The sequence below is a fragment of the Bos taurus genome, chromosome 10 (genome assembly GCF_002263795.3).
Source record: "Bos taurus isolate L1 Dominette 01449 registration number 42190680 breed Hereford chromosome 10, ARS-UCD2.0, whole genome shotgun sequence".
NCBI lineage: Eukaryota > Metazoa > Chordata > Mammalia > Artiodactyla > Bovidae > Bos > Bos taurus.
In genome coordinates this window covers 58587635-58601653 of record NC_037337.1, presented here as the reverse complement: position 1 = coordinate 58601653, position 14019 = coordinate 58587635, and the positions used below count along the sequence as shown (strand labels likewise).

Below are 14019 nucleotides of genomic sequence, written 5' to 3'. Positions count from 1 at the left end.
CTTAGGAGGTGGGAAGTCCAAAGCAGGTTTCACTGGGTTAAGATCAGCCTGTCAGCAGGGCTGCATTTCTTTCTGAAGGCTCTGGGGAGAATTCATTCCCAGACCTTTCCAGCTTCTAGAGGCCGCACACATTTCTTGGCTCTTGGCCCCTTCCTGTATCTTCACAGCCAGCAATTGCATCACTCTGTCCCTCTGCTTCTGTCATCACATCTCATTCTCTGACTCTTCTACCTTCCTGTCCCATCTTTTAAGAGCCTTTGTGATTACAGTGGGCCCACCCAGATAATCCAGGATAGTCTCCCTAGTTTACGATCCTTGATTTAGTCACACCCAGTCCTTTGCCATGTAAAGTAACATCCCAGATTCTGGGGATTAGCATGTGGGCATCTTTAGGGCACCATTATTCTGCCTACCACAGAGAGTGAATAAACCATTTTGGCTGGGTTGGAGGGCTCCCTCAGGAAAGTTATGAAGACAGAAAATGCAAAGTGCAGATCAAAGCCAAACAGTGGGAGCTTGGGATGCTAGGTTGTGTAAATTTCATTCTGTAGACAAAAGGGAGCCATTGTAAGTCCTTAATCAGGGAAGTGGCTTGTTTGCAGTGTGAAGAAAGATGATCTAACTATAGTACTCTGATGGCTTAGAGGGAAGAATAGAATCCTTTAAAAATGCAATGAGGGTACTCCAAGTCCAAAGGAACAAAGATCTAAAACAAGACTGACAGAAAAGGATGATGTGAAAAGTATCATGCAGGAAGAATCCAGTGGAAGTGGTAACCGGTGAGACAAGGGTGGAAAGGGAGGACATTCAGCTGATCAGAATTTTGGAAGTGAGCGGTAGATTCAGCTTCCCAAGTGGCTCAGGGGTAAAGAATCTGCCTGCCAGTGCAGGAGATGCAGGAGATGCGGTTTCAATCCCTGGGTAGGGAAGATCCCCTAAAGGAGGAAATGGCAACCCACTCCAGTCTTCTTGCCTGGAGAATCCCATTGACAGAGGAACCTGGCAGACTGTAGTCTATAGGGTCACAAAGAGTCGGACACGACTGAACAACTAAGTACACACAGGAACACTTACTCATGATTGGTAAATTAATGGTATGATCAAGAAAACCAGAACTAGTCTGTTTCAGGGGAAGATAAGAAGTTGGGGTATACTTGTAGAATTCTGGACCAGAGCTACAAATAGAATCTTATCTAAGATACCTGGGTCATAAAATATACCAATATTTTACATAGCACTGTGAAGAAAAATTCTGCCAATTATTGTCTTTAATTTTTTTCATCATTTGTCTGCATCTCACAGCATGTGGGATCTTTTTCCCTCTGCCCCATCCCCCATCAGGGATCAAACTTGCACGCCCTGCATTGGAAACATGAAGTCTTAACCACTGGACTGCTAGGGAAGTGCCCATGCTACCAAATAAAATGTGACCCGTCTTGGGAATTCCCTGGTGGGCCAGTGGTTAGGACTTGATTCTTTAACTGTCAGGGCCTGGGTTCAGTCCCTGGCCAGGGAACTAAGATCCTGAAAGGCACACAGCATTACCAAAAAGAAAGTGACCCTTCTTAAAAATGTATTTTTTACTGTATTGAAGAGCTGTTTTAGATTTACACATGGTTTTTTGAATTGACATTCAACAAATTGCGCATATTTGAAGCAAAAGTTTGACGAGTTTTGACAAATGCATACACCTGTGAAGCCGTTATGAGAAACCCACCAAATTTCCTCATGCCTCTTCATACTCCTCTTCCCCTCCCTACCTCTCTTCCATCCCTAAGCAACTACTGATATGCTTGCTGTCATATAGATCAGTTTACATTTTCTAGAATTTTAGACAAATGGAACCATGCCACATACATTCTTTTTGGTGTGGCTTCTTTCATTCAGTATAATTGTTTTGAGATTCATCTATGTTGTTGTATGTATCAATAGTTCATTACTTTTTATTTCTGAGTAGATTCTTTTGACTTAAAAAATATTCACAATCTAAAAGTTGAGAGTTATGTTATATTCAGTGGGGATTTTTAGGATGTCAAGCCTGGGAGACAGCATCTCAAGTAATCCTGAGAGACCACTTTGAGGAGGCAAATGGGGGTGGCAGATTATATAGAAGTTTTGCAACAAAGGGCAAGTAATCGGAACATCAAAAGATTATTGTTAATTAAAGGGAAACCAGATATCTCAAATTAAGGAACTTAGTGGTTTTCTATGTATGGAAAGATGCAGGAGTCTGGGCTCACTGAAATCATTCCTTTAATATATACCTCACCTCTCTGGGGCCAGTATCCTGTGTTTTCACATCCTGACTTTCCTCAAGGCTTACTGTGGAGCATGACTGTGGTCTGATGGCTGCTAGATGGCAGGTATTCTTTCCTTCCCGAGTTCCTTCGGGGCTCAGCATTGATGGTGGCTGCAATCACTGATGACTGTGAGAGCCTTTGTTTACTGATATGGCAGGAAATATTCTACTTCTCAATTCCATTAGGTGGGTTACCACAATTTGTTTATCTCCTCACCTACTAATGATCATTCAGGTTGTTTACAGTTTTGGCTACTACAAATAAAGTGTCTACGGATACGCATAGTTTAAAAAAAATCATATATCACCTCTGTGCATACATAAAAAGGGAAAGTGGAAATGAATTGGTTAATAGTCTTAAAGCTTCTTCATGTTCAGATTCCAACTTTCTGAATCACTCGTCTTTTCCACACAATATCTCCTCCTTGCCATGAAGAGTGGTAATTTTTTAAATTTTAAATAAATGGTAAATTATTTAAATTTTAAAAACCTGTAAAAAATCTAAAAGCCTTTGATGTTGGCTCTTAAACCTTATGATAAGTTTTAAAAGAGTGCTTCACTCTTTTAAAAAGTCCCTGGGACATTTTGCAAATCCCTGACACCCCTTTTGCTAGTTTCGAAGCTGTTGCTTTTCATATTTATGTATTTATAGGCAGGGCAGATATGACTTCTTGACCACTGCTAGGTCACGAGTAATTGTAGGACCATCAGTTGTGGGACAGTCCTCAATTTCCAAGTGTTAAATGTGAGAAACCGTGTGTCTTAGAATCTATTCCATAGGGTAGTTCAACCATTTCATTTGATAGCTAAGAGCGTGGCAGGCTGAGATTCTTGTCCAGACTCACATAATAAATTAGTGGTAGTTGGGACCAGAAAACAGTGTATACAGTCCAGTTGGTTTCTCTGACTTTAGTAGGCTAGGGTTTTTCTGGTTTGTTTTGGTTTTGGTTTTTTTACTGGAATATTGAAGTTTAAAAGAAGGGAGGTTGATGTTTAAAAGAAGTTTAAAAGAAGGGAGGCTGATGGAAGGGAAAGAGAGTTACACTGGATATGGAAAAGACACCAAAATAGAAGTTTAAAAGAAGGGAGGCAGATGGAAGGGAAAGAGAGTTACATTGGATATGGAAAAGACACCAAAATAGAAAACCAGAAACTGGTACATGGTAAACAGTAGAAATAGGAGAGAGGAACAATATTCCAATAGCTCTTAAGTGGCCCACCCACATCCAATCTCTTTCTGTAACAACCTGGTTTTCATTCTTACCATTTGAATTACCTTATTGAAAACAAGTCTTCTCAGACCAACTCTTCTACTTGAAAAATGTGTAGTGACTCCCCATCTGGAACAGAATAAAGCCCAGATTTTGGCAAGATGTATAGGGAAGGCCCTTCACAGGCGTCCCCACCTTGTCTTTTGTTGTTTCCTCTCCCCCCGCTCCTCCCCTCTAGCCACACCAGCCATTCACCAAGCATCACGTACTTTCTTTTTTGTCTTTGTTGGTTTTGCTTTTTTGGCCACACCTTGCAACATATGGGATCTTTGTTTCCCAACCAGCTATGGAACCAGAGTCCCTGGCAGTCGAAGTGCAAGGTCTTAAGCACTGAACCACCAGGAAAGTCCCTCCTTATCCTGTACCTTTGTTTATGCTGTTGCCATTCCCTGCATACATCATCCGCCTCATGACCTTTTCCTTCAAGACTCGAACACAACTTTTTTCACAGTTTCCACTCAACTCCCCCACCCATCCTACTGTGTTCATGACTTCTGCTGCAGCACTTGTCGACTGAAAAAAAAAAAAAAAAGCACAACCTCAAAGCTGAGAATTATGTCTTATTCAGTGGACTTTCTGAGGACTCAAACCTGGTCAGAAGTCTCTCAGATAACTCTGAGAGGTATGCTGCTGCTGCTACTGCTGCTAAGTCACTTCAATCGTGTCCGACTCTGTGCGACCCCATAGACAGCAGCCCACCAGGCTCCCCCGTCCCTGGGATTCTCCAGGCAAGAACACTGGAGTGGGTTGCCATTTCCTTCTCTAATACATGAAAGTGAAAAGTGAAAGTGAAGTCGCTCAGTCGTGTCCAACCCTCAGCAACCCCATGGACTGCAGCCTACCAGGCTCCTCCGTCCATGGGAGTTTCCAGGCAAGAATACTGGAGTTGGGTGCCATTGCCTTCTCCGAGAGGTATGCTAGGAACCGGTAGGAACCCATATATATAGGGTTTTTTGCTACAAAAACCAGGGAATCAGACCATCAAAAGATTACTATTAATTAATGAAAACCAAACATCTCAAGTTAATGAATTTAGCACTTTTTTATGTGTGGGGAGCTGCAAAAGACTGGGCTCACTGAAATCATTCCTTTGATATGCACCTTTTCTAGGGCCAGTATTCTGTTCTTTCCTATCCTGAGTCCCCTCAGGGCGCACCGTTGGGCTGGCTGCAGTGGCTGTAACATGCTTTGCAGCCTATTTTTCAAAGGTTATATATCTCTTGAAAAATGTATAGTAACTCCCCATCTGGAACAGAATAAAGCCCTGGTTCTTTGGCAAGATGTATAGGGAAGACATCCTATACATATGTACATATATATGTATACACACACACACACACACACACATACGTATATATCACTGAGCTGTGATCTCCTTGGGGAAGGGGTCATATCTTATTTATCTGTGTATTCCTGTTTTTTAGAACCATGCCTGGCAAACAGTAGGTTTACACAAGTATTTATTGCCTTGAAATATCTGCTTGATATTAATACTGCCAAAAGAGAAACACAGTCAGTTAAGCACATTGCTATTTCCTGAATGCAGTATTATCTTTCTAGAGGAGATTAGTAAAGTCCCTCTGCCAGAAAGAAGGGATTGGAGAAAATTTTCATTTTGAGTGGAAGTTTAGGAGGGAGGTAGTATAAAAAGAGAAAGTTGAAAAAAGAATAGTCTAGGGGTACAAAGAATTACAGCTTCCCAGGTGGCACTAGGTGGCAAAGAACCTGCTTGCCAATGCAGGAGATATAAGAGATGTGGGTTCATTCCCTGGGTCGAGAAGATCCCCTGGAGGAGGACATGGCAACACACTCCAGTATTCTTCCCTGGAGAATCCCATGGACAGAGGAGCCTGATAGGCTTCAGTCCATGGGATCGCAAAGAATCGAACACGACTGGAGTGACTTAGCATGCACAAAGAATTGGGGAGAATGGCTTTAGAAACAAAAAGAAAATGGGACTAGAAAGAGAATGGGAGGTGGAGAAAGAAGAAAAGAAGGGAGAAGAGTGGAGAGAGTAGCCAGAATTTTAGACTCTGTCTTAGTTTAGTTGCAGGGGAGTTTCTTGACAATGCTTTCTCACATGGATGGTTCAAACTCTCTTTCCTGAATGAGCCCCATTTTGTATTCTTCACATCACTCTCCCTCTGAAAAGACACAAGTCTGCTCCTTACAACTGCCTTACAATTAGCGCATTGTTTTTCATTGTTGTTCTCTGTGGAAAGCTGAAGGAGGCAAAGTAATCTGGTGGGAAGGCATTTACTCCACGGGGACTCCACAGGCCTGGCACATCCCAGCTGTGAGACCTCAAGCAAGGCTCTCAGTCGCTTGCGTAAACCATGCAACTCTGATTGGGGTTTGAACCTGCGATCTTTTAACTGAGAGCACACACCTGGTCTCAGGACTTAATGAAGCTTGGGTTCTTGATGTCTCATTGCAAACTGAATTCAGTGAGAGACAAAGTTATAGGTTGCTGCTGCTGCTAAGTTACTCAGTCGTGTCTGACTCTTAGCGACCCCATGGACTGCAGCCTATCAGGCTCCTCCGTCCGTGGGATTTTCCAGGCAGGAGTACTGGAGTGGGGTGCCATTGCCTTCTCCAAAGTTATAGGTACGAAGTAGATTTATTTAGAAACACACTTCACAGACAGAGTGTGGGCCATCCCGGGAGGCTAGAGCAGCACCAGGGTATGGGTTGTCAGTTTTTATAGCAATGGGTAATTTCATAGGCTAATGAGGGGGAGGGGGCAAGTGGGCCTTAGGAAGCATCTCTATGAACAAAGCCAGGGGAGGTGATGGAATTCCAGTTGAGCTATTTCAAATCCTAAAAGATGATGCTGTGAAAGTGCCTCACTCAATATGCCAGCAAATTTGGAAAACTCAGCAGTGACCACAGGACTGGAAAGGGTCACTTTTCATTCCAATCCCAAAGAAAGGCAATGCCAAAGAATGCTCAAACTACTGCACAACTGCACTCATCTCACATGCTAGCAAAGTGATGCTCAAAATTTTCCAAGCCAGGCTTCAACTGTGAAATTTCATGAACTGTGAAATTCCACATGTTCATGCTGGATTTAGAAAAGGCAGAGGAGCCAGAGATCAAATTGCCAACATCCACTAGATCATGGAAAAAGCAAGAGAGTTTCAGAAAAACATCTACTTCTGCTATATTGACTACACTAAAGCCTTTGACTGTGTGGATCACAATCAACTGTGGGAAATTCTTAAAGAGATGGGAATACCAAACCACCTGACCTGCCTCCTGAGAAATCTGTATGCAGGTCAAGAAGCAACAGTTAGAACTGGACATGGAACATCAGACTGGTTCCAAATTGGGAAAGAAGTGTTCAAGGCTGTATATTGTCACCCTGCTTATTTAACTTATATGCAGAGTACATCATGAGAAATGCTGGACTGGATGAAGCACAGCTGGAATCAAGATTGCCAGGAGAAATATCAATAACCTCAGATATGCAGATGACACCACCCTTATGGCAGAAAGCAAAGAGGAACTTAAGAGCCTCTTGATGAAAGTGAAAGAGGAGAGTGAAAAAATTGGCTTAAAACTCAACATTCAGAAAACCAAGATCATGGCATCTGGTCCCATTACTTCATGGCAGATAGATGGGTAAACAATGGAAACTGTTACAGACTTTATTTATTTGGGCTCCAAAATCACTGCAGTTGGTGACTACAGCCATGAAATTAGAAGACGCTTGCTCCTTGGAAGAAAAGTTATGACCAACCTAGAGAGCATATTCAAAAGCAGAGATATTACTTTGCCAACAAAGGCCCATCTAGTCAAAGCTATGGTTTTTCCCTTAGTCATGAATGGATGTGAGAGTTGGACTATAAAGAAAGCTGAGCACCGAAGAATTGATGCCTTTGAATTGTGGTGCTGGAGAAGACTCTTGAGAGGCCCTTGGACTGCAAGGAGATCCAACCAGTTCATCCTAAAGGAGATAAGTCCTGAGTATTCATTGGAAAGACTGATGTTAAAGCTGAAACTCTAATCCTTTGGCCACCTGATACGAAGAGCTGACTCATTTGAAAAAGACCCTGACACTGGGAAAGATTGAAGGCGAAAGGAGAAGAGGATGACGGAGGATGAGATGGTTGGATGGCATCACTGACTCAATGGACATGAGCTTGATCAAACTCCGGGACATTGTGAAGAACAGAGAAGCCTGGCATGCTGCAGTCCATGGGATCACAAAGAGTCAGACACGACTGAGCGACTGAACTTAAGCTGAAACTGAATAAGGGGGAGGAGTATTCCAGCTGTTTGGGGAAAAGGGTGGAGATTTCCAGGAAATGGGCCACTGCCCACTTTTTGGCCTTTGCTGGTTGACCTCAGAACTGTCCTGGCTCCTGTGGGTGTGTCATTTAGATGCTAATGTGTTACAGTGAGCATATAATAAGGCTCAATGTTTACTGGAAGTCACATCTTCTGCCACCTTGGACCTTGTTGGTTCTAACCAATTTTTGTCATGTCCTATGGCTATGTCATTCTTTTAAAAGTTGTGCCCTGCCCCCTTGCCTCATGTTTCACTTGGCCTCAGAATATTCATCTGTAAAATGTGATATCTATATCTCTCCAGGCTTCCTTTCCACATCATTGTAAAAATCTAAATAAGGGAGATAATATGCATGAAAATACTTTGTAAGCACACAGGCTGTGATGAAGATAATACTACTTATTTTGTTGACTGTTTCGTCCAGTGGAAAGACTCCATGGGCAGATAGCATAGCTCTGTCTCCTGCTAATAAGTCCTATTTATCAAAAGGAGGTAACAGTCTTTCTTTCTTCTTATTAGTATTCTGAAGTCTTAGGAAGCTGGCACAGTTAAATGTTCGTGGCCCATGAGAAAGGCATATAAGAAACCATGGCACTCCCTTTTCAAAAAGAGCTGGAGAAATACAAGAACATTGATGAAGATGAGCTTCTTGGCAAACTCTCAGAAGAGGAACTGAAACAGTTGGAAAATGTTCTTGATGACCTAGATCCTGAGGTTAGTGACCTGGAACTGAAGCAGGTGGTTAGTGATAAGGTGGGATGCATGATATAGCATGTCCTTAAACAATAATATAGGAATCCCTGAACTACAAATGCAGAGTCTGTGTTCTTCCCTAATTGGTTCTGAATCACTTACTTTTTTATAAACCATGGAGAACCTCAGTAGCCACATATTTGATATGGCAATTTCATTTCTCAAAAACCAGTTTAATGTAAATGCCAGAAAATATTTTCCATTGACTCCAAGAAGGACTAGACTGACTTATGGAAAAAGAAAGGAAAAAGAAAGAGGAAAGAAACATGACCAAGTTTATTCTGAGTCATGTATTCTGCTGGGCCCAGGAGTCCTTTACTTAAATTATATTATCCCCATTTCATAAATAAGGGGACAGACCAGGAAAAGTAATTTACATAAGATCCCATACTGGTAACCTGGTAAATGTCAGAGATGGTATTTAAACCAAATCTTTAGCCCCCAAAGCAGATATTTTTAATATCTCATTTCTTTAATATATATAAACAAGTTAAAATCTTGGTGATCTCACAATAATGGATATATTAGAATAACTGTAACTGTAATATCAAATAGATTTAAATGGAGCATTTCATGTTTTTATGAGCTCTTACAAAGGTAAATAGCTTGTTATAATGTTTGTTTATCAAGCACTTTCTTCAGCCCTGCTAGTATTATCTCAAACTTAGAGGCAGAGACATCTAAAATAGTGATTTTACTATAAATAAAAACATCCACTAAAATATTTATATGATATTCTATAATGCCAGATAATTTGGAATTTTTTTTACTTTAAAAAATGCAAGTATCTTTTTTTGCTTTTGAAACTTAAAAGAGATACCTCTATGTTTCATCAAGCAGATATCAATAGCTATCATAATGTTCACTTACCAGCTTGGATGTTTCCCAGGAGAGATTAGAAATGAGTGTGGGGACTTCCCTGGTGGTCTAGTGGTTGAGAATCCACCTTCCAATGCAAGGGAGATGGGTTCGATCCCTGGATGGGAAACGTAAGATCCCACATGACTCAGAAGAACTAAACCTGAGTGCCACACCTAGAGAAGCCCACAAGACAATGAAGACCCAACACAGCCAAAAAAACCTTTTTAAAATAAAAAATAAAAAAAGAAGAGAGTGTGGCCATATTGGCTCTTCCATATGCATCCCTGGGAGCACTGCTGGACAAACCTAAGTGGGATCTATAAGGAAAGAGGCTGTGAAGGGTGGCTTGTTCTAGAAGGCAGCTGCAGCAATCTGAGGCTGTTTCAGCCGCCTGAGTTCTGCCTGAGCTCTTTGGGATCACCCGCCGTCAACACAGAATGTAAGAGTGAATAGGGCCTCAAAGATATGCCAGAGCTCCAGCCCTCATCTCTGCGAGGTGTGCTCTGCCCAAGTTCCCCCTACACAGCAGGGGTCAGGGAGGGAAAACATATCAGACACCCCTTTTCCTGCTCATTCCTCTGTCTCATCAGAGTGCACTGCTGCCAGCTGGATTTCGACAGAAAGACCAGACACAGAAAGCAGCCACGGGCCCGTTTGACCGCGAACACCTCCTTATGTACCTGGAGAAGGAAGCTTTGGAGCAGAAAGACAGGGAAGACTTTGTGCCCTTCACTGGAGAAAAGAAAGGTAAGGACCACAGGTGCAGTCTGACAATGTAAGTACCCCAGTGTATTGTTGTGGAGGGTCAGGTGAGGGAACTGGCCTGACAGTGGGAACTAAGCCTGAACTGGATTCAGTAGGATTAAAAGCATCGTAGCTGGTGGACATATGTGTGTGGACACATGTCCAGACCCACAGACCATACACCACCAAGGATGAGTCCTCCATGTCTCTACAAATGACCCAATTGTGTTCCTTTTTATGGCCGAGTAATATTCCATTGTATATAGTCCACATCTTCTTTATCTATTCATCTGTTGATGGATATTTAGGTGGAGTGAAGTAAGTCAGAAAGAGAAAAAAGAGTATCATATATTAATACATATATAGAAAACTGATACAAATGAACCTATGTGCAGGGCAGGAATAGAGACAGACCTAGAGAATGGACATGTGGGCATGGCCCGGGAGGGAGGTGGGATGAACTGGGATATTGGGATTGACATACATGCACTGCCATGTGTAAAGAGATAGCCAGTGGGAACCTGCTGCATAGTACAGGGAGCTTGGCTCGCTGCTCTGTGGTGACTTAGATGGGTAGGATGAGGGACAGGTTGGAGGAAGGGCAAAGAGGAAGGAGATCTATATATTATACATATAGCTAATTCACTTTGTTGTACAATGTTATAAACAACAACCCCAAATTTTTAAAAAAAGAGTGAACACTAATATAAACTAGATTTTAGGTGACAGTGATGTCCGTGTGGGTTCAGCCGTTGTAACAAGCACACACTGCTGTGGGCTGTCATTAGAGGGGAGGTTGAAGGGCAGGGCGGTCATGGGAACTGTCTGTACTTCCCAATGCTAACCTAAAGCTGCTCCAAACAATGAAGTCTATTAAAAAAAAAAAAAGAACCATGGCAGAAGATGTAGGCTACAAATAGAGAACAGACTAGTCGTTACCAGAAGGGAAAGAAAGGAAAGGAAGGGTGAGATAGAGGTATGGGATTAAGAAACACGAACTACTATGTATAAAGTAAGTAACAAGGATGTATTGTATAGCACAGGGAAATATAAACATTCTTTTGTGATAATTTTAAATATAATTAATTTATAAAATATTGAATCTGTTGTATACCTAAAACTGATATAATATTGTAAATTGATTATACTTCAATAAAATTTTAAAAAATACAGACTAATGTGCAGAGAAATTAAAGATCTGAACAGCAAGAACAACAAAAAAAGCTGCCAGTTCAAAAGAGAGAATATTGTCATTAGAAAAGTGTGAATCTGGCTTCTGAAACCCACACAGGTAACCATAATTTATAAAAAAAAAAAAAATCTGCTTAGCCACAAAAAGTAATAATCTGCTTGAGTAAGGGGACAGAAAAAGGAACCCATAGGCTAATCAACTGAATGTGCTGTGCTGTGCTAAATTGCTTCAGTCGTGTCCGACTCTGCAACCCTATAGACAGTAGCCCACTAGGCTCCTCTGTCCATAGAATTCTCCAGGCAAGGATACCGGAGTGCGTTGCCATGCCCTCCTCCAGGAGATCTTCCCCACCCAGGGATCTAACCTGCATCCCTTAAGTCTCCTGCATTGGCAGGTGGGTTCTTTACCGCTAGCACCACCTGGGAAGCCCAAAATGAACTGAATACTTAGGGTGTAATGGTATTCAAATTCGTTTCATTAAAAAAAAAAAAAAATGTAAGCCCTAAAGAAGCAGTTTCGGAAGTGTAAAGCAGCATCAAGCACTGGCGTGTTCCTCCTGACCAGGGCCTGTCTCAGTCGCAGGTGTCTGCCCGGGTCTGCCTCTGTTAGATGCTTCCGCTAGAGGCCAGTGCACTTAATCATCTGTTCCTCTAGCACCTACCAGCCACCTCCTGGCCTCAGAGCCCTGTGCCAGGTGCTGGGACCTCCACAGGGCAGACCCTGCCCTGCCCTCAGGGAGCATGTGGTCTAGTGAGAAACATTCTGATAGACCTGGAAGGGGCCTGAGGAGTAAGAGGATGTTCCTTCAGCAAGGAGTGAGCTCTGAACTAAGACAGGAAAATCTTCCTCCCTAGCTCCCCACCCTGAGCTCCCCTTTGGAGGAAAAGTGGCTACCAATCCCCTATCCAGGTTCCTCAGCTGTAACAGTGACTTGGTCCCCAAAATACAACTGGAATCACCGATAACCTCATGGTATCCATTGTCTTTTTAAAACACAGATCCGATCATGTCATTCCCTGCTTACTGTCTCAAACCATTGCCACGGTGCTCAGAGTCATGGAGAGCTCACCCGGCCCACCTCTCTGACTGCATCTCCCCTCCCCTCACTAAGCTCAGCCCCACTGTCCTCACTCCATTCCCCAAACCTGCCAACTTCTTTTCCCACCCCAAGGTCGTCTTCTCTCTCACCTGCCTCCCCATTTTTTTACCTGCTGAGAGTCCCAGCTTAAATGTCAGGGCCTCCAGCTTTCCCTGACCTCTGTCTAAAACATGCTCCTTCTATCATGACATCCTTCTATTGCTCCCGTAGCACTGTGACAGCATTCATCCTTTTGCTTACTTCCAGTTTTGTGTGTGTGTCACATGAATCTGAGATCCGCAGTGGGACTGTGTCTCTCTTGCATCCTGGCACAGAAACTGGCATGGGGCAGGCACTGGACAACATGGATTGGAATGAATGCCATCTCAGCTTCTGTGCTGGGGCCACGGAAGCAGGAGTGCCAGCTCCTTGGCTGCTGCCTTCCCTGTGCAGCGTCATGGCAGCTCTGAACCATGTGCATCCAGTGCCCCGTGAACCACTGATGGTGTCATTTTATTAAGAAAGTAAGGTTGGGCAGTGACAAATTGGGCAAATAACCAAGGTTTGCAGTGGAAACATGGAGCTGTTTCTATGGCAGCATGGTTATTGTTAGACCAATGGTGAAGGAAAAAATTAATTGTAATGTCAACTCTTCAATAAAAGGCCAATTAGCTTGCAGTATTAGGGTAGTGAGAGAATAACAAGAGGAAAGCTGTCGTCTTCTGTTCTCGGAGCAGAGGTCTGGGGAGCAGCTATGGTGAATTAACTCCTGATCCAGATTAATCTGCAGATGGTTCTTAGGGGGTTAGGCGTCCAGGAGCAGCCAGAGTAATAAATAGGGGTCCAGACGGGGTGGACAGCTGCTCAGGGGAGCTTAGGAGAAGCCACATGATTGGGTTAAAGGAGCAGAGAACAAGTTTTCCAGAAAGAGTGGAAGGATCAGAGTGAGGTGTGTACAGGGCCCCAGGAAGACCACCAGTGACCCAGGAGCATGTCTAACCAGGATTCCTTAATTTCTGAGATGATGCCAATGTCACTAACCCACTAATCCTGGTTGGACCTGCATTGGTTTAATGCTTCAGCTCTTAATGACCAGAGCTGTACATTCTCTGGTTAGTTCACTTCCCCTAGAACAAGGCAGCAGCACACAATGCTTTTGTTTTTCTTCTGATTTAAAGGGAGAGTCTTTATCCCCAAAGAAAAGCCCATAGAAACTCATAAAGAAGAAAAGGTGACCCTGGACCCAGAACTGGAAGAAGCTTTGGCCAGCGCCTCCGACACTGAACTCTATGACCTTGCAGGTTAGTCCTCAGCTCTGGGAAGCTTTTCTGTCTAGCTCTGTGACCTCCAGACATGCACTGACCCCCTGGAACAGCCTCTGAGCCCCTGTGTCAGTCACTGTTGATTGTTACTATGGTATCAAGTTGACTTCAGCCATTAGGCAGCTGAGAGGCTGGATGCAGGTCACCTAAGCTCTCTGAGCAAACATTTCACTGTATCTCAGCTATAAAATGTAAAATCATATTT

General features: G+C 43.0%; 1 protein-coding gene across 1 annotated transcript in view; it reads left to right on the top strand.

The window, feature by feature from the left end:
- Window positions 1-14019, top strand: part of TMOD2 (tropomodulin 2) — a 49364-nt gene that overhangs the window by 8076 nt on the left and 27269 nt on the right. Inside the window, exons 2-4 of the mRNA NM_001192716.2 lie at window positions 8384-8578; window positions 10069-10225; window positions 13671-13793. Coding sequence (NP_001179645.1) covers window positions 8453-8578; window positions 10069-10225; window positions 13671-13793 — 406 coding nt within the window. The 5' untranslated portion in view covers window positions 8384-8452. The remainder of the gene's footprint in view (window positions 1-8383; window positions 8579-10068; window positions 10226-13670; window positions 13794-14019) is intronic.